This window comes from Anastrepha obliqua, chromosome 5 (assembly GCF_027943255.1).
Source record: "Anastrepha obliqua isolate idAnaObli1 chromosome 5, idAnaObli1_1.0, whole genome shotgun sequence".
Taxonomy (NCBI): domain Eukaryota; kingdom Metazoa; phylum Arthropoda; class Insecta; order Diptera; family Tephritidae; genus Anastrepha; species Anastrepha obliqua.
The window spans coordinates 38,411,510-38,439,139 of record NC_072896.1 but is presented as its reverse complement, the minus strand read 5'-3'; the positions used below and the strand labels follow the sequence as shown (position 1 = coordinate 38,439,139).

The following is a 27,630-nucleotide window of genomic DNA, read 5'->3' as shown; positions in this document are numbered from 1 at the left end:
CTATGCCTCTGAGTCTCACCGCGCTGCAAGTAGCGATTGTTTTAATGTGTAGATCTAATGGTAGCAGATGAGTTAGTACATTGAGCGCTTCACTAGGACTGCTGCTAAGCGCTCCTGTAGTTAAGATACACGCTGTTCTTTGTATCTTGTTCAGCTTAGTTTTGTTGTGCTGTGTTTTTGTGGTGTGCATATTGATGTTGTTCAAATATGCCAATACTTACCTTTTATAAAGTTCCATGAATATTTCGGAAGTTTTTACAAAAATGCATAGATATATTGAATAAAAATTTAAAATATATAAATATTATATTTACTTGGATGCTTATTTTAATTATAGAAAGAACTTATCTCATTTTAGATACTTTACAAGATATGAATATTTTATGTGTTAAAGTAGTGATGCCATAAATTCTTAGGTAAAGAAAGCACTTAAAAGCGATCCTGTAGATAGGGATCCGCGGCATAAGCAATACAACTGCAGGGATACCCTATACAAATAAAACAAAAGAACAACAGTGCTTGAATTAGAATTGCGTACTTTATTGAATAATATTCGCTTAAATACAAGAGTAAATGTTATACAATGATACGAAAATAGTAGTAATTTTAAGAAAATTTAAGTACACAGCAAAAAAGGTAAGTGATTACAGTGGAAGTTTAAAACTTCAGCTTAAAACTTTGTCACATTTAACATTTTTCGTATTTCTATATAAAAATATTTGCTATAAGTGAAATACATACATATATACTCGTATATACAATAACATCAGGAAATTATTAGATTTGAGCCAGACTAAAATATTTAAGATAGTGGAGTTGTAGTTATAACTTAAACGTTTATATGTACATACATACACTCTTGCAATTTATAGTCAATGTGCTCTAATGTCTGTCCGCGTGAGAGCGTGCTTATACAAACCAATACATATTGATACACACACATATGTAATTTTTAAAGTGCACTAAAATTTTTCTTTTCAATTCAAGTACAGTGGGAAACGGCTCCAAACTACTTGGCCTATGCTATTAATAACAACTGTATTTAAAAGTTAATGGAAAAGAAAAGGACATAGGAGAATAATTAAAACACTCAACGAAAAATATGAAGGCAACAAAAAAAAAGAAACCAAAAATGATGGCAATGAAAAAATATGATGTTAATAAAAATAATAATAAACATGAATTAATGGACGAATCCTGGTTAATCATTAGAAATTACAAAGAAAAAAAAATGAAAAAGAAAAAATATAAAATATAAAATACGCTCAGGCACAATGATATGTATGTATGTAGTACTCATATATGCTGATAATACCTGTAGATAGGTAGACATATTTCATGTATTTGTGCACTAAGTTGCTAGGTTTAGGTTTGCAGTATAATTTTATCATATACATTTACATATATATGTATTTGTATGCATATATATACACATATACAGCGCACGCTCGATAACGTGAACGCTCTAAAGCGTGAACACCCCAAAACGTGAGCGGACATTTTTGTGCATTGGCTACTCTAAAACGTGAACAAACCCAAAAAGCTCTATAAAATGAACAATAAACGTTACAATTATTTGAATGTAGCTTACATTGATCTCAAGTAATACTGAAATTGGGGAATCCCCTAATTATAAAATAGGCATTTTATTCGTAATTGCATGTAAGGAGTAAAATATTTCAGCCGCGGCTTTGGTTTTGTAAAGAGTGCTCGTCTTATGTTTTCTGGTGCAAATGAGTTCTAAAAAACCCGTGTGCTTGACATTAAAACAAAAGGCAAAAATTCTCGGCTTTTTTTAAAAAAAGGCTCATCTGTGACGATTTTAGCAAAGAAATACAGCGTAGCCAATGTTCGAGAGACCCATCTGGCAACCCTGTATCTTTTGACAGAGACGTGAAATCACTTAATGACATACCGCGTTGGAAGCGTCAGTCTAAGCAGATTTTTACCATGGAACAGTATACGCCACGCGAGCGCTCCCAAATTGTTGAAATTTACATTAAACAAAAGAAGTCAATTGTGAAAACTCAACGTGCGTATAAAAAATTAAATAATGTGGGCCTTAAAGTGCGCCTTCTAAGAACACCATTAAACGTTTGTAAGAAAGGTACGACCAAGGTTTGTACGACCAAGGCGATCGGATGAGAATATTGCTCTTGTACGGGCCAGTGTTGAGACGTCGCCAAGGACATCCCGTAATCGCCTTTCTCAGCAGTTGGGCAATGCTCGGACCACTTTACAACGAATTATCCGCATTGATTTGCATTTATTCCCGCGATAAGATTCAATTGACGCACTGATTGTTGCCTGCGGACAAGCCTCGTCGATTGCAATGGGCCCAAAAACACACATGGGTCCGTCGAATATGGGGAAACCCTGTATAATGTTGCTAAATCCACAATTTGTAACATTAAAGCGAAAAAGCAAGTGAATTTAAAATGCGTAAACAACACGTATTGTGAACCTGGAAATAGAAAAACACTGCATTCCTCAGAGTTGTCCAAAATGGAGAGAGCTCTTTATCGTTGGTTTATCAGAATGCGAGATAAAAACTGGCTGGTAAGTGCTCTAATGTTGAAAGAAAAGGCAAAAACACTCATGCAAAATTTAAAGAAAATAAAGCAAACATCTTCGCTAGTGATGGATGGCTCCAAGGATTCAAGAAGAGGTCTTCTTAAAATATCAGGCGCAAACCTGTTTTCGCAACCTCAGCTAGTGGATCCGTTTTAAGAAAAACTTAAAGCTAAAATGGCCGAATTGGAGTTGTGCGACGATCAGTTATATAATACAGATGAGTCGGAGTTATTCTGGAGACTTTTGCCAGAGAAAACGTACGTGTCAAGTTGAGAGAAGAGAGCCCCAGGGGTAAAGTCCGAGAAGCAGCGAATCACGTTTTTATGCTGTTCAAACGCCACTGGATGAATCCTTTACCTATTTAGGCTTCAAACTGAGTAGAGACATTTCAATGAGCCTCACCATCGATGAGAGAATTCTAGCAGCGAACAGATCGTATGCGTCGTTAACGAAACTCTTCAAATCAAAACTACTAAACAGACAATGCAAATTGACTCTGTATAAAACCATCATTAGACCAGTATTATGCTATGTAGCTGAATCGTGGACGCTAATCGAAGAAGATAAAGCAAAACTGCAAGCCTTCGAACGAAAAGCACTCAGAAGAATTTTCGGAGCAATCAAAGATCACGGCGAGTAGCGGATAAGGTGGAATGACGAGCTAGATCAACTGATAAAGGGCGAAAATGTTATACGTTTCATCAAAGCGCAGCGGTTAAGATGGCTGGGTCACATTACAAGAATGGACGGTACGAGGGCGCAGAAGAAAATCGTAGAAGCCAGAGCGTTCAACACTAGAACAAGAGGATAGTCAAGAGCAATCTGGGCCGACGAACTAGAGGAGGTCATCAATAAACTTGATAAGGAATTAGAAAAAAGTCGCAGGCGATCGAGATGCATGTATGGAGGCCCCACGTGCAGCAGGCCAAATCTCACAAAGAGCTGTAGAGCCAAAAGATGATGAAACGCCACTGGATCCCACAAGCTTAAGTTTATGGTAATTGGAAAGGCGAGGAATCTACGCTGCTTTAAAAACTTTCGGTGTCCCAACGTCTATAAGAGCTCGAAATCCGCCTAGATGACGTCGGCTATTTTCAAGCAATGGTTTCATGAGTCATTTGTTCCATAGGTGAATATTCCTTTAAGTTTTGTCCGATTTTTAAGGTTAACTGATTGGTTTTAAAGGTTACATCGTTTTTAAAGGTGAAAGCCTTACCAATTAAAGCTCTGCTCCTAATTGACAACGCTCCTTGTCACCCAAATGAAGCTGAACTGACAACGGAGAAAGGGCAAATTTCGGCAATGCTTATGCCACCAAACGTTACTCTCCTCATTCAACGGATGGATCAGAATGCAATAAAAATCACTGAGTTGTATTACAGAAACAGCCTTCTAGCTTTAATAGCAGCAACAAAGTCTGATTTGCTCGAGTCGTTCAAAAAAATTAACTTAAAAACAGCTATAAATCTTTTAGATGCCGCTTGGTTTCGTGTTGGTGAAGCGACATTAGCTAAGTGCTGGGACAGTATTTTAAATTTTACGGTAAACAATGATGAACCCGAAGATAATGTTCCTTTGGCGGTTTTAAAAGAAAAATGGGAAGCGGAACTTCGCACCATGATGAGCAACACCGTCGATCTCCTTAGTAGTTCAAATCCTGAGGTTCGTTCGTGTTTGCAGATATGCTCAAAGATATGTATGTGGGTTATTGAAAACACTTTTTTTATTAAAAATTTCAGATTGAATTCACGTTACCAGCCATTCATAAATGGAATGAAGATATCGAGGTGGGCAATGCAGATGACGATCATCAACAAGAGGACGAATCCGATGATGGCAGCGTATCAGAGCAACTGGAGAAAATTAAGCCGACTGAGGCAGTTGAAATTTTCAACAAGGCGTTAATATGGGCTGGTCATGAAGACGTCGATCAAAATGATATGAGTGTGCTAAGACGGTTGAGGGAGAAAGCTGTGCTTCAAGTTGTAGAAAAACAGAAGATACACAAAAAATATGACTGATTTTTTTAAATAAAACCATCGTATGGCTTAATTTTCAATTAATATGTAACGAAAACAAGAATAAAATGTGAATTTATATGTGAAAAAGTATGTTTACTTAGTCTTTTTTGGGCATTCCAAAACGTGAACACTTTGTTAACGTGAACTGCCTTGGTTTGAATTAGTTGACGTTATCGAGCGTGCGCTGTATATGTGTGCATGTATGTATATATGTATGCAATATACAAAATCTTCCACAACTGCTATTGAAATATTCTAAAGTCACGTAGTAAAATAACTCCGCAGCCGTATGTGTATATGTGTATGTATATGCATGTATATGTATGTGTGTATGCATGTAGTATGTATATAAGTGTCTAACTGTTGTCACGCTAATCATAGCGCTCCGAAGCCAACACCCAATAAATGCAATTCAAACATTTCAACTTGCCTCGCGGTTTACACTGCAAATGTTCTTTTATATACTGGCATGGACATTGGAATTGCCCGCAGTGCCTTCCCGGTTCCAATGGTGTTACATCGACCAGACCACGTAACGCCTCCATGCCCCAACGTGAGGCGTATCGCAAAAAAAGCTGTGTGCCGCGCTCCTGTCGATTCAAGGGGATTTGGTTTTTTTGTTGATTTCGATTTTGATTTTAATTTTTGGTACATGGCAATAAAATAATAGAGCAAAAGAATGTTAGCATGCAACAGAAGTGGTAAAATGGTGTAATGCAAATACTTATTAAATGAAATACCATACATATGTGCAGTTTTCATGGGAAATTTCCATGAAAATTTTCGTATTTTTTACAAAACTCTTTCATATTTTTGAATGGCATTAATGTAACGAAGTTAGGATGCTCGATGAAATGCGCTATTAATTTTTGTGTGAATGTGAAAGATGAACACGATTTTACAGCAACACAGTTATTGCTGAGTATATTAATTCAGATTTATTTACAATAATTAATAAACTAAAATGAGCTTCATTGTTTTAAAAATTGTTTGTTTCCAATTCCAACGTCATTTTTTGCCTTATGCATTTATTAATATAAAATAATTTAAAATGTTACATAGTTAGCCCATAAGTGAAGAAATACTAGAATTACTAATGCAGACGCACTTTCCAGGTTGTCTCTGCAATGAAGACAGTAGAGCCCACCCTACAGTTCACTACGAGAATCCCCCAATAGATTTTATAACGGAGGATAACATAAAATTTGCCATTGGCAGCTTTGAACCTTACAAATCACCGGGACCTGATGGAATCAGCCCCGCTGATTTGCAACAAACAAAAGATATGATTGCACCTACACTCGCCTTAATTTTTGAGGCACGCAGTGCGGCAATAAGGCTGAACACTCTAAATAAGTGGTCGAACACGGATTTTGGTCACGGTAAAATCCTGGCTGACACTTTGGGGCTTCCCGGACTGGTGGACTATGCACTCCCGTCTATACTTGCCGTTACATCGTTTACGACCCTCCTACCCTCAAGGGAAGAGTGGGAACGGGACGATGTAAGACAGAGCGAGTGTATCCATGTATACACAGATGGCTCAAAGCTCGAGGGCAGGGTGAACGGAGGTGTATATTCCAAACATCTGGGGATCTCCCTCAGTTTTCGGCTCCCAACTTTCTTTAGTCTCTTTCAGGCTGAACTGATGGCAATAATAAAAGCCGCGTTCTCTGAGAATCCAACTGGTGTCTCTGCGAGGTAATTTCCTCGGGCGGTCACTACACGACTCATTTTCGGTAGAACCAATGCAAGAAAAAAGAAGTGGTCGTCCTCGCGTGGGTCACACCAGTAAAGCCATAAAAGCCGTTCGGCAAATAATTCGTCGAAATTCCCTTAGAAAGCAGAAAATCATGTCCATGTCAAGACTAATTATAGAAGATCTCCACAAGAAAGCCCACCGTCGCTCAACTGGTCATCTGTTGCAAACGCGCTTGAAGAAAATTAGGCTCGACAGATGCAAGCAGTTTCTTCGGTGGTCAACAGCCATGCAAATATTTTTTTCACAGATGAGAAAATTTTCACTGTTGAAGAAGTTATTAATTAGCAAAACGACAAAATCTATGAAAAAACATCTAAAGACGCAAAAAATGTTGTGCCAAGGGCTCAGCGTGGCCACCATCCAGCCTCCGTAATGGTTTGGCGGAGAGTGTTCTGTAAAGATGTTACATGTCTTAATTTCTGCAAAAGACGCAGTTAAAACCGGGCAAAAGTGTACCAGGAGGATGTTTGAGAAAGCGTAGTGAAGCAGTCTCTTCAATGGAGAGCGTCGAATCTTAGAGCCAGATTCCGCTCCAGCCCATGAGGCAAAAACCCAGCAGAGGCTAAAAAACAATATTCCTGGGTTCATAGCCGCAGAAGATTGGCCGTCTTGAAGTCTAGATCTGAACCCATTGGACTGCCGAAGACCTCACAGAAATTTGGAGAGTTTCAAACAATCTTTGGTTCTACCAGCGCTCAATCTCGTACAAAACTGAAAAATTTATGCTAAGGACTTGGAATACGAAAACTACAAACGTTATTTTATTACTGATTGATGCAAAATATTGTTGTAGTACTGACGGGACACCGCTTCAACCCAAATCACGCAGCCAAAATGGGATTAGTCCAGAGCGATGCGTGTAACTCATGCAACAAAGCGAATGCTAAGGGTATTTCGGAGCACCTACTTTGCCACTGCCCTCCTCTTTGTCTTCGTTCTTCAAGGATATTGCGGACAAACAAGACTGAACAGCTTGTCAAAAAACTCGCGAAGAGGTGCATTAAGAATTGCATAAAATAATATCTTCGACTCCAAATACATAGCACAATGGACCCTAGTGGTCTAAGTGAGATCTTTTCACAGATCAGTTCTGGCTTTACTTGGTGAAAAATAAAATTGTGAAAGTAACTTCGGCTGCCAAATCATTATGGATTCGACAACAGATTTCTCACCGCTCATTTCACACCTGATACGGCGTTGTTCAGACGATAACGAAGTGATTAGGAGAGAAGGAGCTTCGCTATGTATTTAGACTGTTCCCCTGTTAAAGCGGGGATTTTTTCAGTTCATTGTGATTTCAAATAGGTTTCAATAAACCTTTCTTTTTGGAGAGGTGAAAGAATGCATTCAAAGTTAAGGTGTAGAACTTGCCTTTCGGTTCCCCGTACTAAACCCCCAAATTAAAAAAAAAAAAACGAAAACGGGTAGTGTATGTAGACTATTGCCCATCACTGTTCCTACAAATGCATTCATAACTGTATAAGTATAAGTTATATGGTGTGATAGGTGTGGTAAATAGATTTTATGGTATTAAGGGTGGTTAAATTTCTATGGCCGATATCGAATGTGAACCACACCTAAACGTCACGTTTTTATCTCCATTCCATTTGATACACAATCGAGCAACGCGTTAAAGTTATTCAGGCTTATTATGAAAACGGGCGACAGTGAATGACCTTTTTTCGAAGAAAATCATCTTCAGTGATGAGGCACATTTTCACCTCAGTGGATTCGTTAATAAGCAGAATTGCCGCATTTGACGATTGATAATCCAAGAGTGATTGCCGAAAATCCAATGCACCCACAAAGAGTGACTGTTTGGTGCGGTTTATGGGCCGGCGACATCATTGGGCCGTCTTTTTTCCAAAGTGTTCGCTATTGTGAGATGAGAACGAACTTTTTATGGCCCGAATTGGAAGTTATGGATGTGGACGATATGAGTTTTTAACAGAACGGTGCCACTTGTCACACAGCTAACGAAACAATGGCTGTTTTGCGCGAAAAATTTGATGGCCGAATAATCTCACGTCGCGGCGAAGTCAATTGGTCGCCAAGATCATGTGATTTGACACCGTTGGACTTTTTTCTTTAGAGTTATTTGAAAGAAAAGGTGTACGCCGATAAGCCAGCAACAATTCCATAGCTAAAGGATGAGATAAATCGGTACATTAACGGCATAGAACCTCAATTATGCCTCAGCGTCATCGAAAATTTGGACCATCCGATGGAAGCGTGCCACCGAGGCCTCGGCGGCCATTTGGCCAATATTTTGTTCTATACGTAATTGAGCCATACCAGTATTATCGTAATGAAGAGAAATGATAATAATTTGCTAGAAGAATTGTATTTTATTCAAAATCAATACCGGCCCTTGAGATTTAACCACCCTTTATTATTGTGTATACAGGTAATTAAAAGGTGTACTAAATGCTAATGCGAAGAAATTATCTTAAAAAAAAATTATTTATTATTAAGGAAACATTACAATGTAAGCTTTGTGATGCATTTTCAAAACATTTAAATAAATATTAATAAGTTCTCACGCTGTGATCGGAATTGTTTGTATAAGTCTACAACTATTACTCATTTTAACATTGTACAATAAATTTTACAGAAAGCTTTTAATGCAAATATATACATAACTAATCATATTTCATATTAAGGTACATTGTGTACATATAAATTTTACAATATTTAAAGTTTGTCGCTTTCTTCCCACTGTACAGCTTAAAGCCAACAACCAATACAATTAACGCCACAACATTGCCGGCTCTTCAATTGTATTTTGATTTTATTGCGCAACAGCTCCTCCTCATACTGACAGGGGCATATGGATGATTGCAAATGCCTAGGAGTTTCGTGCACGCCCGCCTCCTGCACAGTCCAGTCCAAGCGACGCCGCAGAAAGTCCTTGCCCCAACGCTGCAAATAGCTGAGAAACAGCTCCTGTGCTACAACCTAAGCGAGATGAGTGAGTAACCATAGTTATGTGTAGTAGAAGAAAAACTATTTTTATGATTTTACATATGTATGTATGTGCGTACATGTACATACAATTTATGTACGTGCGTGCAAAGTGCGTATGTGTATGCGTGACGTGTGAATGTGTTAATTGTGAAACAGTACAAATGGTGTGAGAAAATATTAATAGCGAAGACTTCTCCTGCCACCCACACACACTTACATACCTGTTTACGCGACAAGCGCACCGGATTACTGCCCTGTATTACGATATCGTTCACATCGATGTCTAATTTACGTTCCCAGCCCGCCTTAATTGCCTCGCCGCCATTTTGTTCGGTGTGTTCCAGAAATTCATTCAGGAAATTCACGCATTGAGTCGCATCGAAGTACAAAAAGCACAAATTTACTTTGTGACAGGAAATGCGTCCACGATCGTCCAGCACGAGTAGAATTTTATGCTTCATTAGTTGACGATTGACGCGTGCCAAACATTTCTCTAAGCCACGCGATAAACGCAATTTCACCCACATACAAAGGAATATGGCGGCCGCATTGAGAAAAAGCCAGCCGACGCCGAGTGAGAAAAGCGCGACACCCTGCAGTCCAGAGAAGAGTAGCGTGAGTAGCACTGTAAAGGCAAGCGCAATCCAACAAACGAGAATGCGTTTGTAACAGATGTTGTAGAAAGTGAAACGGTAATCGTTCACCATCGTCTCCATGGCGTGCACGTACTCTTCGACGGTAAGCTGGAGCGAGACGGATGCAAAAGTAAAAAAAAACGATATTCGAAATGTAACCACAAAGTAAGTAGTTTAGGTTTATCACTTACAGTTAGGCCTTGCGCCATCAGCTCTTCGGGTACGAGTTCTGGTCGGAAGAGAGCTGGTGTAATCCATGGCCATTTAGTGTTGGCGGGCAATAAAGTGACTATGACATCGCCATTTGCTAGAGAAAAAATAGAGAAGAAAAGAGTGCAGAAAGTTTTTACTTATTATTTTTGTTTTAAAGAAATATTGTTTATGTATTTATTGGAATACCTAGTGCAATATAGACACATATAATATCGGCACATATATGTACGTTTAGGTTTTTTTTTTATTTTAGTTATTTGAAGAGAGATGAATCAAAATTTTATTAGAGAATATTTCACTACAGAATCCCTCAACTAAAGAAAAACAAGTCGTTAAGTATAACGGAACGGGTAACGGAATATGCCATTCGATCAACCCAATTTTTAAGCACATTTTCGATTGTTTGGGCTCCAATTTCATGAATGGCTTATGGTTTCAGGAATGTTTCCAACCACAATCAGATTATGGAAGCAGCTCTGGTATTCCTCAGCAATTGGGCCACGAGCTGTGGCTTAAGTGTAAACCCGAAAAAACTGAACTGATTCTATTCACTAAGAAAATCATGGTAGCAAACTTTAATCCCCCAAAACTAAACGGCGTTAGTCTCACGCTAACCCAACATGCAAAATATCTAAGTGTTATCCTAGACCCCAAACTCAGCTGGAAGTCCAACGTAGAGTACAGGGTAAAGCACCTTCACTCATGGATAGTCAAACCTGGTAATCCATCAGAATTGGATTTAAAATAATTTCCTGTGTAAGTTCAAACATTGTTTTTGAGATTAGGCTCATGTTCTGAATAAAAGCTTGGGTAGGGTGGATATATCTGGCGGATCTGAATAGGTGTCATATAGACCAAAGGAACCGTAGTGTTACCAGTGTTATTGGAGCCATTATAAACATAGTTTGGGATACATGTCCTGGTGAGTTTTAATAAACAGTTTCAACTCTTGTCTGGAATATGCGAGATGAAAGTTGTAACGAGTTCTGCTTAGAGCAGGGCAGTGACAAGAGCATTGACTTCTATTGACGTATAAGTTATGCTCGATATGAAGTTTGACAATATTCCGTCAGTACTCCAACCAATATTTTACATTCTTTCCTTCGGACTGATAAAACAAAGTTCTTTGTTTTCATGTTGCAAGTTCGTAGCCATTTTTTTGACAATCCGGTGGGAGGACGAGGCTTCTCATATCGACTGTGCTTCCAGAGTTAGTTCCGCGTCTAGTTCGTCTTCAAACCTGAGATACAGTTGCGGACAAAACTCTCCGTACGACCCCATTTGTCTTAATTTCTCCCTATCTAAAGAATTTAAAAGAAATGTAATGATGCAGTTTTTTTTAAGTCTGATTATATAACAAATGTAAAATAAAAATTATTTTCAGTAACTAATATAAAAGTAATTCACGAAAAACCAAAAAAAAGCACTGACAAAAGTGTACAGACGAACTTAGAAAATAAGAATTATCTACAAAAACTGATTAAATTTGTGAAAATTAATATGTATTTTGTTGGGTCACCACCAGGATCGATGGCTGCTTGCAAACATCGGGGCATTGAAGCTGCAGAAGTTTTCAAGCTGCTTCACCGAGATATTCTGCCATTCCTCCAGCAACTTCTGTCTGCGGATTGGAGCACTAGTAATAGAGTGCTTTCGAATCTTTCGCTGAAAAATTTCCCAAACATGCTCAATAATGTTTAAGTCTGGCCTTTGTGGAGGTGAATATAGTTGCCGTGGAGTATAATACAGCAGCCAGTCCTTGACGATTTGCGCAGTATGCTTCGGGTCATTGGAAGATCCAGCTCGAGCCTAGGCTTAGTTTGTCCATGGATGGCATCAGGTTTTGTTACAAAATGATCTTGTATTGGACACGATCCATATTTCCTTCAATGAAAACGAGGTTTCCAACTCCTGTGGCTGCAACTGCTCCCCAAACCATGACACTGATTCTATTCCCTTATTAAGGTGCTTTTTTGCAAACTACAGACGAAGCTTTCGGTTTTTCTCGCTTATAAGGGGCTTCTTGCGAGGAGTTCTGCAGTTGTAAACTTCATTATTAAGGGCTCTGGTTATTGACAATTTGATACCTCTCGGCTACCTCCTGGGCCAAATCAGTAGCATGTATTTTCGGATTCTGATTCACTGCTTTGCGAATAAAGGATACATCTCTCCGGTTGAGCTTGTTGGGCCGGCCACTACGCGGCTTACTCTCCAGAGAATTAGATGCTGCAAAGTTTTTACAAATAGTTTGTACCGTAGACTTGCTTAAATGCAATAAATCAGCTATTTCACTTAAGGACTTCTTATTACTTCTGTACTCAACAACTAATTTTCTCAAATCAGTAGAGATTTCTTTGCGGGGCGACATTATTCTGATCGCACACTTTTCCAAAAGATAGAATGCCATAAATTTTAAAAAGAATGCAAAGTAGAACCACAAAATAAAACAAACGGTACTTTAGAGTTAAGTTTTCGCAGAAAAGAAGAGCAAAATAAGTGTCTTAATATAACGTATGTACACTTTTGTCAGAGGCTTTTTTTGATTTTTCGTGAATAACTTTTAAAGTAAATACTGATAATAATTTTTTTTAATTTCTTACATAATTAGACGTAAAACAACACTGCATCATTACATTTCTTTTAAATGCTTTAGATCGGGAGAAATTAAGAAAAAAGGGGTCGTACGGAGAGTTTTGTCCGCAACTATATATGTTCGACGTACTCATCCTAGGCAAGCGGGTCTCTGCCTTAGCAAACTCGTCAACTCTCTCAGTTTCCTCTGTTGCCTTACGCCCTGCTACCAAGTAAATTTTGGCCTATCTATTCTCGCAGATCTCGTCCATTTTGAAATAAGAGCTAAGAATTAGGAACCTTTTATTGGGTTTGCGCTGAAGTTCCCTTTAAATATGTACTTAAAACCAAATGTAGTTTCTGTTATGTGGTGAATTAGTTCAAAAGACATCTACCCCCTTAATGTGCATAAATCTATTATGAATATTTCATTTAAAAACAAATAAATAAAAACGCTCGTACTTACCGAAACCTTCACGTATGCGACCCGTCGACAGTTCAATGGTACGCATTTGTGGCACCGTTTCCACCGGTATTGATACACTCGATGTGTTTGCCATGGTTGTTGCTGTTGTTGCCACTTTGTTGCTACTACCATTCGACGGTGAAGTGCCATTGTTATTTTGATAATGTTGTTGTTGTTGCTGCTGCTGCTGTAAATGGCTGCCACTCGCCGCGCCAGCAACATTCGATGGTGACAATTTAGCCTTTTGGTGATATTGTTGCAGCTGCTGGCCTGTTGGCTGCGGCTGTGTGGGTGTGTGAGTATGGTGTGGTAACTTGTGTTGCGCGCTACCGGATGCATTCAAATTGACATGCGTACTCTCGGTGTTTAAAACAGCGGGTGCTACATCCGGCATAGACGGAGGAGGTGAAGCCACAGTAACCGTTTTTGTTGCGCGCTGAAAATGGCAATAAATGTTTTGCATATTGAATAATGAAATTTTAAAATGTATTGTACATCGTGTCCGTATGTATGTTTATATGCATGTGTATAACGCCCACACGTACACATGCACACACATACATATATATGTAGAACGCACGAGCATTTATGGAAGCAATAATTTTTACTAGCGCCTACAGGCAAACGGAGTTGGTAACCGAATAATTTAAAGTCACGTCGATTTACCGTAATTTAGCGGAATTTTTTTCACACTGATAACTTCGCGTATGCGTTTCTACTATTTTAGTTCTGCGTTTTCGTTGTTTTTTTTGCTTCCTGTAGAATTTTTGATTTCCACTTGCTTGCCTTGAATTCGGTTCGGGTTGGTTAATGACTTTGAAAGCACGTGCTTCAGTCGTGCTTGATTTTTTTCTGTACTTATTTGCTATGCACTGCAAGTGCATTTTTATGATTTTTTCAAGCTTTGTTTCACCTACCTACTAATACATATACATTTATTTTTTTTCTCCAAGCCCAGCGTTCATTAATATTTGAAAATTTATGAAATCGATATTATTGATTCGCAATGCCTGCTTTGCCCTTTATTTCACTGTTTCGTAGGCATGCACATATTTCTGGGCATACTTGTATGTATGTAGATGTGTATGGTATGTGTGGCTGTTCGTATTTATCGTAGGTATTATTTAATAATACGCTCTTTTTTCCATACTTGCAACATTTTTCATGAAATAAGTGCATCATACGCATAACTTATTTGTGGAATGTTGAAAAAATGCGAACCCATTTGGAGCATGAAAAATTAATTGAAGTGAAGGAAAATTATGTGGTCAGACCTTGACCACAAAAGCTTTTAAGATTTACGCAAAGCTATACAATTAGACATAATAAATATTTATTTAAAATTGATTGATTTTTCAAAGTAAAAAATGACAGTCAAGAAATTTCTACAACCAGTTCTCCCACTTGTTGACTTCTGGAATGAAGTAGGCAGAAAGGCCGCCGTAGCCGAATGGGTTGGTGGTGACTACCATATGGAATTCACAGAAAGAACGCAGTTTTGAATCTCGGTGAAACACCAAAATTAAGAAAAACATTTTTCTAGTAGCGGTTACCTCTCGGCAGGCAATGGCAAACATCCGAGAGTATTTCTTGCACGAAAAAGCTTCTCATAAAAAAAATATCTGCCGTTCGAAGTCGGCGTAAAACTGTAGGTCCCTCCATTTGTGGAACAACATCAAGACGCACACCACAAATAGGAGCAGGAATTCGACCAAGCACCCAAAAAGGGTGTACGCGCCAATTACACTAGCTTACAAATTTTCAGTTTCAAAAATGGTCCACGACCAAAAAGCGTTTTTTAGACTAATTTGAGGTCGCTGAAACCAAAAATGACTTTTTTTTTCAAAGAGTTTCCGAGATATTCGCGAAAACCTGTTTTTTGTGCAATAGTTCAGTTATTACCTGCAATCTCGAAAACAGTAGGCGCCATTTTTTGTATATATGTATTTCTTGTATACATGAAAATATATAATTCGTGTCAATGGCAGTTTTCGCAAAACAGCTGTTGAAAGTAAAAAAAAAAAACATTTTTGACGTTTTTTACTAAATTATCAAAGTTTCTTAACTCTTTTCTGGAACAAAATTTTTTTTTATACCGACATAAGATAAGTTTTCTGAAAGAGAATTTTGTCACCTACATTTTAAGCCTAAGTTTGTCTGAATCGACGAAAAATTGTAGAAGTTATGACCCATAAAGTCAACACGTGTGATTTTGCAGCTTTTGACATGATTATGTTTAAGGTCGAAAATACGCTTTTACTCTCGAACTTCTTCTTTTATGTTGCACGGAATCTTCACGAAGTTGCATCCAGCAGTAGTCGCTCATTATGCCTTGATCTCAAAAGCCCTCATAACGCTTTTCAATCGTAGCAATATCTTGATGAAATCGCTCAACTTGTTCATCACTTTCAACCTCCAAATTTGGAGGAAAAAAATCCAAATGAGTATGAAGTAGGTGCGTTTTTAACGACATGCGAGCACCTGTTAACAAAAACAAAGTTAATTGTAAATTTTCCCATAATTTTCCAATCACTGTATATGATAAATGTATATTGGAGTATGTGCGTTTTACAATACTAACCAATAGTTTTAAACTATTTCATAATTAACATTATTACAGTAGCAACCATTTTCTGTTTTTGGGAAATACTGTCCGAAATTTTTATTGCGGTTTCGATAATACGTTACGTTAGTACCTGATTCCAAATAACCGCGTTCCTGTAGACGTGAAGCTAGGAGTTCTGATTTTTCTTTCGATAAGTTGAGATCACGACATAAATCGTTTAATGCTATATGATTAATTGCCTCTATCTTCTGACCCGATATGCTTGGGAAACTGCTGACATTCGAAATCGAAGCTGTGATATCTTGAGAACTGAGTGACTCTGCTTCTGGTGTTGGTGGTTCATGTTTTGGATATTGGGTAGAATGTGGTGCGGTTTGGCGAAATTGTCTTCATTCACATAATACGTTATAACTTCTACACTTTATCGTCGATTCAGACAAACTTAGCTTAAAATGTAGTTGACAAAATTGTCTTTCAGAAAACCTATCTTATGTTGGTATAAAAAAATTTTTTGTTCCAGAAAAGAGTTAAGAAACTTTGATAATTTAGTAAAAAACGTCAAAAATGCTTTTTTTTTTACTTTCAACAGCTGTTTTGCGAAAACTGCGACTTCCATTGAAACGAATTATATATTTTCATGTAGGTTATATGTGTGCCTTTCGAAATTTATGCACTTCAAAGAAATGGCGCGCACTGTTTTCGAAATTGCAGGTAATAACTGCACTATTGCACAAAAAACAGGTTTTTTGTGAGTATCTCGGAAACCGTTCTTTGAAAAAAAAAATAAAAGTCATTTTGGTTTCAGCGACCTCAAATTAGTCTAAAACACGTTTTTTGGTCGAGGACCATTTATGGAGTAAACTAGTGTTAAATAAAAAAAAATAAATAATTGGCGCGTACACTTCTGTTAGGTGTTTGGCCGAGCTCCTCCTCCTATTTGTGGTGTGCGTCTTGATGTTGTTCCACAAATGGAGGGACCTACAGTTTCAAGCCGACTCCGAACGGCAGATATTTTATGAGGAGCTTTTTCATGGCAGAAATATACTCGGAGGTTTGCCGTTGCCTGCCGAGGGGCGACCGCTAGTGTTATATATATATAATAGGCAGAAAGGCGGGTCAGAAATTTAATGGGAAGCAAAAGGAGGTACCATGCAAGATGGCGAAAAATTAATCATTTGTTTTTCATTTGCATCCCTCTGCTTTTCAATAACATTTTTACTAAATAAAAATTAATGATTTTGAGTAATGAAATCTTTACTTGGATCTTTACGCTCCATTGCTTGTTTGATTGTATACTGCAGCGGTCTAGTTCACAAGTACCAAATATAATTGACGCCATTTGCGAAAACTATAAATCTCCTGACAGGATAATAAATTTTGCGCCACCGTGCACCTTGTACGTGGCACCAAATCTTCCTATCCAATAAGTAATCATAGAACCGTATTTTTTATAAGAACGCACAATTGTTAGCGTCTTCCGAGGTTATTGACATCATTGGCCTTAACAATCGCGCCTTTAGTTCTGCCTTTTTAGTGAACGAGGACAAAACTAAGTAACTCCGGTCATCAAATAAGCAGTCGACGCACTCGCGTATCGGCACCCACCTCACTGTTGTTGAGAGTTATGATTTCGAGGTTGTAAGATATCTCGTTTTTCTTGGTGCCAGCATTAACACCGAGAATCTCTCTTGCCAACAAGTGCTACTTTGGACTGAGTAGGCAACTGAGCAGTAAAGTGCTTTCTCGGCGAACAAAACTAACGCTCTACAGGGCTCTCATCATGCCGTCCTAACGTATGGCACAGAAGCTTGGACGATGACAACTTCCGATGAAGCGACGCTTGGAGTGTTTGAGAGAAAGATTCTGCGCAAGATTTTTGGACCTTTGCACGTTGGCGACGGTGAGTATTGGAGCTCATAATATTTTATAGTAATACGTCTATACACTCAGACAGTTTGTCGGCTTTGTCTGAAGGATTATGCGATGTGCGACGATATTTTTCCTAAATGTCCGATTTTGGTAAGACAAAGACGAAAATACTTCAACAATCAAGTAGTGGAGCCCCTAAGCATTATAATTTCTACTACCAAAAATTATTTACTAACCATTAGAAGAGGTGTCTTACGGTAGTAGAAAAGACATGTTAGATCGTTTATTAATACAACAACATATTAAACAATAACAAAAACGCTGATGTTTTTCCAAGGCAATTATAAAGTTAATTATATTGAGAAAACTTGCAGGGGTAGTAGTATTGGAATTTGTGGTGACAGTCAAGCTTCACTAAGAGCCCAATACAAAACTGAACAGTGTTGCAAAACACAACAAAGCTTTTCTTATTTGGGTGCCTGGACATTGTGGTATTACCGTGAACGAGTTGGCTGAAAAACTAGTTAATGAAGGCTCCGCGAGCATACTACTAGGCACTGAACCCTGTTTAGGTCTCAATTCTGCATCGATTCGACTATGGATTTTGCAAATTCATGAGGTCTAGGTATAGAAGATGCTGGTCTGAGTTGGGCTTCTACAGAGTAGCCAAGTCGAGACATACACCTACGAGGGGTCAGGCAGGTTTATAGAGTGAGTGCTTTGCGAGTAGCCTGTGCATACCGGACAGTATCTGATGATGCAATTTGCGTGATTGCGGGAAAAATTCCACTGAATATCCGAGCAAGTGAACTAAACCGTCTCTATCCAAGGCAAGGTGCAAAACCTATAAGAAACCAAAAGTTGGCACAGAAAATGGCGTCACTCGACGAATGACAGCGAAGATGGGATCATTCTTTTATAGGCCGCTGGACGCACGAACTTATCCCTAACCTTAACACGTGGTTACGGCGAAGACACGGAGAAGTGGATTACTTCCTCTCCCAGATGCTGAGCGGACATGGGCGCTTTCAGTATTATCTGCATAGGTTTGGTCTCTCCGCTTCACCGCTCTGCCCTGACTGATCAGAGAATGTTGAAGACGCACGACACGTACTCTTCTACTGTCCAAGATTTGAAAGAGAACGTGAGGAGTTACCCACTATCCTTGGAAGACAGCCAAGTGAGACTACTGGCAGTTTGTGCATTTCAAAATATTCCTGGGATGCTGCATGCAAGTTTTCCAAGTATTGCGTACGCTACACAAGCAGGACGAAGAAAGGCGAACAATAGAGCTGCTTCAGTACCGGCAGCAAGAGCACAATAATATTAACGCCCTGTGCCGAGGCCGATTACACCGAACTTCCCGACAAGTGCTAAAGCCATCATGAAACAGTGTTCCAGAGGAGATCAAATCAGACATACCGAGAACAATTACGGGCGATTGAGTTAATGACTCACGACCATATCATACGCAGACAAGACGGTAATGCACACGACATTAACGTACACTTTTGAAATTCCATTTACTCCTTAATGGAGTAATGGAGACTATCACTGACGCATAACCTCCATACGTCATAGGTAGAGAGCCTGGAGGCAGGTTTCTTTTGTGGTTGTTAACCACAATCACGGCTCTACCCTCGATGTAGTGGAAATGCGGTCCCGAGGTGGAAGTCAGCAGAAGGGGGAGGTCTGTTTTAGTGGGAGCGGCGGCATCAATTGAATGTTTCTGACATTTTTATCCTCCCTTTCCACAAAAAAAAAAGAAAAAGTACTTTGTGAAAGACCCAAACAAAAAGCAGGAAGAACGTGATAGATCTGGTGAGTGGAATCACAGGGTCCAATCCCTGTGGTTAGCATAAGGTTACCAAGGGAATCAATGTGACGTCAAATCAATTTTTCTGTCTTAAAATCCGTATTGCATCTATTCTTGCTCTCTATTCTTTCCACTGTAATCTATCCGAGCGTAGTGCAATGGCCTTCCTGACTGAGTGCTTGGGCTTATCCAACCCCCCACAAATCTAATTTAATCTAATCTAGGGGGACTGGAGAATAATGTTGTTTTTTTAATGTTCGAGTAAATACTTTTCTTAGTTTTTCCTTTTATTAAATTATCTAATCAGCCTCGTTGGCAACTAACCTAGTATGCAAATTTGCATTGCCGGGTCGATTAAAGTCAGTCATATTGCCCAAACTTTGAAATTTTTTGTTTGTTAAGAAGTGTTACAGTGCTAACTTTTTCTATTGCTTTTATTTATTACCTCGGTCTTGAATTATGCTGTTTATACATCCTTATTCAGTTAAGTTGGTTTAGAGTTGGTTACAAATAAATGGTCCGGCAATAGCCAAGCTACGTGAAATCAGTGGTACTCTCTGCTACCGAGTATATTTCTGCCCTGAAAAGGCTTTGCGGCTTATATATTAATTTATTTTATTTTATTTTAAGGGGTGGTTAAATTTCAAGGGCCGATGTTGAATGTGAACCACACCGAACTGTCAAGCTTTTTCTGCATTTTATTTGAAATTTTTCAATTCCAGACTAATTCAATTTGAACCATGGAAAGATACATAACCAAACAACGCGTTAAAGTTATTCAGGCTTATTATGAAAACGGGCGTTCAAATCAAAATGCATATAGCGCACTTCGTGATTTTTTCGGTCAATTTAATCGTCCAAATGTGCGCACAATCGGAAAAATTGTGCAAAAGTTTGAGCAAACCGGGTCTGTAGGAGATGTGAAAACACCAGTGCATGCTCGTAAAGCTGCTGTTCGCGATAGAGTGGTTGAAGAGCCGTCCACCTCAACTCGTCGTCGTGCCCAACAATTGCACCTCTCACGCTCGTCGTTGATGAACATTATGCATAAAGACTTGCATTTATACGTTTACATGGTGCAATTAACTCAAGAACTAGAGCCTCTTGACCATCTCAAGCGTCGTCAATGGTCAGAATGGTGGCGGGAAATGGCAATAGTGAATGACCAATTTTCGAAGAAAATCATCTTCAGTGATGAGGCACATTTTCACCTCAGTGGATTCGTCAATAAGCAGAATTGCCACATTTGGGCGAATGATAATCCAAGAGCGATTGCCGAAAAACCAATGCACCCACAAAGAGTGACTGTCTGGTGCGGTTTATGGGCCGGCGGCATCATTGGGCCGTATTTTTTCCAAAAATGAGACCGGTCAGGCAGTTACTGTGAATTGTGTTCGCTATCATGAGATGATAACGAACTTTTTGGGGCCCGAATTGGAAGATGTGGATGTGGACGATATGTGGTTTCAACAGGACGGTGGTACTAGTCACACAGATAACGAATCAATGGCTCTTTTGCGCGAAAAATTTGATGGCCGAATAATCTCACGTCGCTAAAGGATGAGATAATTCGGCACATTAACGGTATAGTACCTCAATTATGCCTCAGCTTTATTGAAAATTTGGACCATCGGATGGAGATGTACCGTCGAGGCCGCGGCAGCCATTTGGCCGATATTTTGTTTCGTGCATAATTGAGCTACACTAGTATTATCATAATAAAGAGAAATGACAATAATTTTCAAAAAAAAAAAAAAGGTAATTTATTGAAAATCAACACTGGCCCTTAAAACTTAACCACCCTTTATTATTACATTTAAGTCCAGAATATGGATGTCTTCTTCACCTACATACGCACATATACGAGCATATGAGCAATTTTAAAAGTTGTTTTTTCTTAACCTATAAGTGGGGCTGTGAAAGGCAATTTTATATATTTTAGCATACAGGTGTGAATTACCTGGCCATTTCATTTTGCCACAATTTCATGCATTGGAAACTTAAGAAATAAGGTTTGTCTTAGCTTGCAGATAGAGAAATAAAGACACACCGTAAAAAAAAAACACATCTGTTGCCATAATACATTTTTCTGCTCTTTTATCTCATAATTTTTAGCACTTCAAAAGGTTTAATTTATGTATTGGAAGAACTGATTTAAATGCATACAATTTTCTGTCTTGGCGCAAGGCGAAGTCATACAAGGTGGTGGCACTAGGGCATCAATAATTTTTACAAGAATTTTGTTTTGGAAATTTAGTATTTTGAAAGTTAAAAATTCGAACAGAATGTAAACAAATAAACATTGCTGTTTTGTAGAGAAGAGTAGCAGGCCTCTCAAAATACTAAATCGCACGAAAAACAAGGGTGAACCGAATTTGATTAATACAAACAGAAGTTTTCTAGGCAAGAAATTTTGACCTCCACGTGGCGCTGGTGCCAAACTACTTATATGTATATTTATGGTTCACCTCAGCACACACAGATCAAAGGCAACAATTGAGAATTTTTGCGTATTTTCCGTGCTGTTCTTGCTTCTGCTTCTTGCACTGCTGTATCTGGGCTGGTCATGTCAGGCTAGTTGTGAGACAATAGACAGATTCCGTCTACATAGTGGAGACCCCGCTAGCCGCGCTTGCAGTCCCCTGGTAATGCCACCTCGAAATGACGTGGCGTTCTTCTTGACGGCGTCCAAAATAATATTGGTGGGCAACTAAGTTCCCGCTGTTTGTGAATAGATACCGCCAGCAGTGTGTGCTAGTCAATTCTAACATAACCTAAACGTCATAAACCAAGCTCAGATACATGCTAAACAAACTGCTTCGACACATTAGTGATTTGGTTTTGGCATCATACACTTTTGGTTTTGTGAAAATGTCTGATTTTGTGTCGAATAATCGTCATTTGCGGGAAATGTTGATTTTCCTCTTTCATTCGAAAAAATGGCGGCTGAAGCGCATCGAGGGCTACAAAAAGTTTATGGAGACGCTGATTGAAGTGAAACAACGTGCCGAGATTGGTTCCGTCGCTTCAAAGACGGCGATTTTAATGTTGACGACCGTCCGCGTGAAGGAAGGTCAAAAATCTTCGAAGACACTGAATTGGAGGCATTGCTCAATGAGGATCCGTTTTAAACGCAAGAAGAGCTTGCTTTAGTATGAGGAGTTACCCGCCAATTCATTTCCAAGCGATTGCATGCATCACTGGGGATCGGCATCGACTTCAATTGATGCGCTAGAAGTGACCGCAATACGCAGAACGACATGAACAAGTAATTTTATAGAAAGACAATGCTCGGCCTCACTTTGCCAAACCCGTTAAAATCTACCTGGAAACACTGAAATGGTAAATTCTACCCCACCCGCCATATTCTCTAGATATTGCGTCGTCCGATTATCACCTGTTCCGATCGATGGTACATGGTCTAGCTGACCAGCAGTTCCATTCATATGAAGACATCCAAAAATTGCTTGATCCATGGATAGCCTCAAAAGACGAACAGTTTTACCGCGCCGGTATACGAGATCTACCAGAAAGATGGGAAAAAGTAGTAGCCAGGAATGGGCAGAACTTTGAGTGATTCACTTGTAACCATTTTTTCGGAATAAAGTTGTATTTTCATAAAAAAAACAGCGAGAACTTAGTAGCGCACCTAATATTAAACAGCGGCGGTGATGCTAAATAGCGCTGTACATATTTTTTACGTCGACTGAAGGAGGCGAACATATCCTACCGTCCCACCACACAAAACCACTGCTCTCAGGAAAACACATTGAGAAACAACAAATCAAGAAAATGGCGTCACAGTATTGGACTGTCCTTCCCAGTCCCCAGACGACAACCCCATTGAAAATGTGTGGGGAACTATGAAAACGCATCTTGCCAGAAGGCCAGTTCCTGATTTAATGCAACTCGCGCGTGAAGTTCGCAAAATCTAGTTCTGTTTGTCCACGAGCTACGCAGAAAAGCTGGTTCAAAGAATGAAGAAAATGCCAGGCTATACTCGACAACGAAGAAGGCTACACGGCTTATTGAGTAATTGCGACTTGGAGTTTTGTACTTTCATGCAAAACAATTTTGAATACATATATATCTTTTATACTACATTAATAATCGCGGTTCCGTTTTTCTAACACAGACTGTATTTATTAACTCAATATCAAAAAAATATATATACAAGGCGGCGCAAAATTAATCACCCTATCGAGAGATTTAATATTTTTGCAAATGGCATCGTTCGTCAATCATATTTGACACTTGTGAACTCGGCAGCTGCAGTATACAAAAATTCCAGCAATGGAGCGCAAAATAAATATTTACATCACTGGAAATCATTTTCGTTTGAAAAAAAAAATTTCTTCAAAATCAAAATTGGATGATTAATATTATATTAGCTAAGCATAACTTTTCCCATTCCCATTTCTTCTTCTTAATTGGCGCGATAACCGCTTACATTCAACATTATACAACATCGTTAGTATTTAGTAAAAAAATGAAATTTTAACTTCAAACACAAATAATTTTGATGTGAACGAAGTAGTTGGAATCAGTTTGTGCGTTCAAAAACCCTGCATTATCTACCGAATATTTTAGCTGGGAAAAACATTAAATTATCTGAACTGAGATTTGTATTTACCGCTGACAAGGAAAAACTACAAATGACTCATTTGCCGCTATAAATGTGGAAACTAAAACCCAACCGCAATGTAACTACTAATACTCGGGCATGGAACGTACTCGTTCTTAAATCATTTTTTCATTACTGCAATCTCTCTTTCTTTTTTATGACCTTTTCGTGCTGTGACTACAAAACAGAACGAATAAATGGTTGTAAGTATGTAACTGAGTATGAGAAGTTGAAACAAAGTACGAAAGTTAACAAGAAATAAATGAAAATAATTATGAAATAGCACATACATATGCATGTAGGTATGTATGTATATACATATGTGAAAACAGATATGGAGAAGTAAACGTAGATGGAGATACGAGATACCTACTTCAATGACGAATAAAAACCCACGAATATATCATAAAAGATGCATGAAAGCAAAACGAATGACAGTTGTGATCAAAAGTGGCTAACTGATGTTAAAGTGCGTGCTCACTAAGGCGCTCGCTTGCAAATTCAGCGCGAAAGTGAAATCGTATGAAAGGCGCAGCGTATACTCGTGCACTCTTTAGAGCTTACATCCATAGAGCTTCGTGACTCAGAGAACCATTCTGATGCGTTCCACTCATTAGCGGAATTTCAAAAACAAATAAATAACCACTGTTTGCGTTGCGTATCGATAACTTACCTGAACAGGTGCTGGTGCTACGATCGCTTCGGCGCCGCTTCCGCTCTCCGAACCGCTGAGCGGTGAACGCGGTCGCGCTATTGCCGCTGTTGTTGGTGTTGTTATGGGTATTGTCGCAGTGGCGACAGATGTTTGTTTTCTGCTGGGTGGCGCTGGCAACAGCATTGAGGGGGATAACCGGTTTGCCGGAGTTGGCTTTGACACTGGGTCTGCTGCCAGCGTGTCTCGTCCACTACTTGAGACGTTGATAGGGCTATTGCGAGTGGCACTTCCTTCCCCATCATAGGTAGCACTGTGATTGCTATTATTGTTGCTGCTGGCATTTTTATTGCCCGCCTCATCGTCTTCGAATTTAACCCAGTTCTTTTTGCCAGCTGCGGCATCGTCCATCACATCCAAAGCAACATCCTCTAGGGGATGAGAGACGGATGCGAGGTTTGTGGTTGGTGATGCCTGCTGCGAGTTCTGTTGTTCGCTGTTATCGGCCATAGCTGGAATTTTAGTGTACGTAAATTTGTTGTTGCCGGTGACTGTTTTGATTTCACTTGTATTTTCGCTTTTGCTTTTGTTTTAATTTTTGTATTTGTTTTAGTTTTTGGTTTTGTTTTTTTTTTTTGTATCTTTTAAATAGTTTCTACGTTCTGCTATTCTACTGCTACTGGGTTCAGAGATGAATTGAATTGCGGCGACAACGTGTGCGATACGAAATAAAAGCTTTCGCAGGTAGCTGTGTTATTTCGTGCTTTTGGTTTTTCTATCTAAAACTTTTTATTGGTTTAGAGAGTTTTTTAGACTTCTATGGGCCTATTGTATAAGTTTCTGAAAAAAATATTTGGCCGCTTAAAAAAATACATAAAATACACAACAACAAAAATTTCTTAGTAAATACCGAGCATAAAAAATTACTGTTTTTTCATCAATATTATAAAGTGTGGTTAAATTTCAAAGGCCGATGTTGAATGTGAACCACACCGAAACGCTAAGCTTTTTTCTGAATTTCATTCGACATTTTTCAATGTCAGACTAATTCAATTTGAACCATGGAAAGATACACAATCGAGCAACTAGTTAAAGTTATAAAATAAGCAAAATGCATATCGCGCACTTCGTGAAGAAAATCATCTTCAGTGATGAGGCACATTTTCACCTCATTGGATTCGTCAATAAGCAGAATTGCCGCATTTGGGCGAATGATAATCCCAGAGTGATTGCCGAAAAATCAATGCACCCACAAATAATGACTATTTGGTGCGGTTTATGGGCCGGCGGCATCATTAGGCCGTATTTTTTCCAAAATGAGGCCGGTCAGGCAGTTCGCTATCATGAGATGATAACGAACTTTTTATGGCCCGAATTGGAAGATATGGATGGGGACGATATGTGGTCTCAACAGGACGGTGCCACTTGTCACACAGCTAACGAAACAATGGCTCTTTTGCGCGAAAAATTTGATGGCCGAAGAATAATCTCACGTCGCGACGATGTCAATTGGCCGCCAAGATCATGTGATTTGACACCGTTGGACTTCTTTCTTTGAGGTTATTTGAAAGAAAAGGTGTACGTCGATAAGTGAGCAACAATTTAAGAGCTAAAAGATCAGATAGTTCGGCACATTAACGGCATAGAACCTGAATTATGCCTCAGCGTCATCGAAAATTTGGACCATCGGATGCAGATGTACCGTCGAGGCCGCGGCAGCCATTTGTCCGATGTTTTGTTTCGTACGTAATTCAACCATACCAGTCTTATCATAATAAGGAGAAATGATAATAATTTCCTCAAAAAATTCTATTTTATTGAAAATCAACACCGGCCCTTGAAATTTAACCACCCTTTACTATAATAGCGTGAAGATGTTTAACCCTGAGGAAGTGATTTTAAGAATTTTTAATCGTTAATAGTTTCTAAAATACTGTATTTTTAAGATTATGTGGAACTGTAATTAGCCTGGGACACAAATATACCCTATTGTCGATTTAATCGTTTTGCTTCAGATACCAAGGAAACCCTAGATACCTGATTTGGCTTATTAGGTCATGAGTGGCATATCCAAAGTAGTGGCCTCCTAATGCGTGTAGGAAATCATTTTATCCATTAATTTTTTAAAGTTGTACTCAATTTTTGAAACTTAGCGGATCCGTTTTGTTATTGAAATTCTTCCAACTTTTTCTTTACTTTGTGTTTATTATATATATTTTTTCATTGAATTGTTTCCAACTATTTTCTTAACCTTCATTTGCATGCGCTCACTTAATTGCGCACACTCACATTGACACTTTGATCACATCATACCGATATATGGTTTTTTGGTATATGGACTCGTGTTCATATTTTCCTCACTTGCGTTTTACTTCTACTACTTTACTACGTTTTCACAGCCACGTTTGCACTTCCAACTCAACTATTAAGTTGCATTTTGTATTTATGAATAATATTTCGAATATTTTTAAATTTAATGATTTATTACATAAGCTTGCGTGCTGGCCTAAAGGCATTTTTCCACTATGCACACTAAAAAACTAAAAAAATATGCGCAAAGGTTATGGCGAAGCAAAAGTTAAAGGAGAAAATGAAAAGATAAATAAGTATGTAGACTTAAAGCCGCGTTCGCGCCCCGCCAATTTACGCCTCACACGTTATTGCCAACAATTTGACGCGTTTAAGCCAGCAATGTCTGTTCACAACTGAGCGTTACACATGTGGCCGAAAAGCGGCACACCCAGCGCACCAAGTCAAAAGCGATGTGTGCTCACTAATACCTTTATCCATTTCCAAGGGGCTCTGTCATTCCAATCGTACATCCGTAAGCTCGACTGGCAGTCGTAAACTCAAATTTAAATTCATATCATATTTTTGCTGGAAGTATTTCTCAC

At 38.8% G+C, this 27,630-nt stretch overlaps 1 protein-coding gene across 10 annotated transcripts; it reads right to left on the bottom strand.

Moving 5' to 3' along the window:
* Positions 1 to 274: 274 nt before the first annotated feature.
* LOC129247064 (uncharacterized) lies at positions 275 to 27,436 on the bottom strand. 10 transcript variants are annotated; one of them, XM_054885956.1, is made up of 7 exons: positions 26,774 to 27,436; positions 24,758 to 25,596; positions 13,210 to 13,645; positions 10,151 to 10,266; positions 9,546 to 10,067; positions 5,026 to 5,185; positions 275 to 488 (listed from the first exon to the last, which is right to left on the bottom strand). In XM_054885956.1, exons 2-7 carry the CDS (start codon positions 25,244 to 25,246, stop codon positions 430 to 432), a joined length of 1,782 nt encoding a protein of 593 aa, XP_054741931.1. In that variant the 5' UTR covers positions 25,247 to 25,596; positions 26,774 to 27,436; the 3' UTR covers positions 275 to 429. The 10 variants fall into 10 exon arrangements, with proteins under 10 accessions (XP_054741931.1, XP_054741932.1, XP_054741922.1 ...); XM_054885957.1 differs by lacking the exon at positions 275 to 488 and adding an exon at positions 592 to 1,036; XM_054885947.1 differs by lacking the exons at positions 275 to 488; positions 5,026 to 5,185 and adding an exon at positions 8,150 to 9,315.
* Between the last annotated feature and the right edge of the window lie 194 nt (positions 27,437 to 27,630).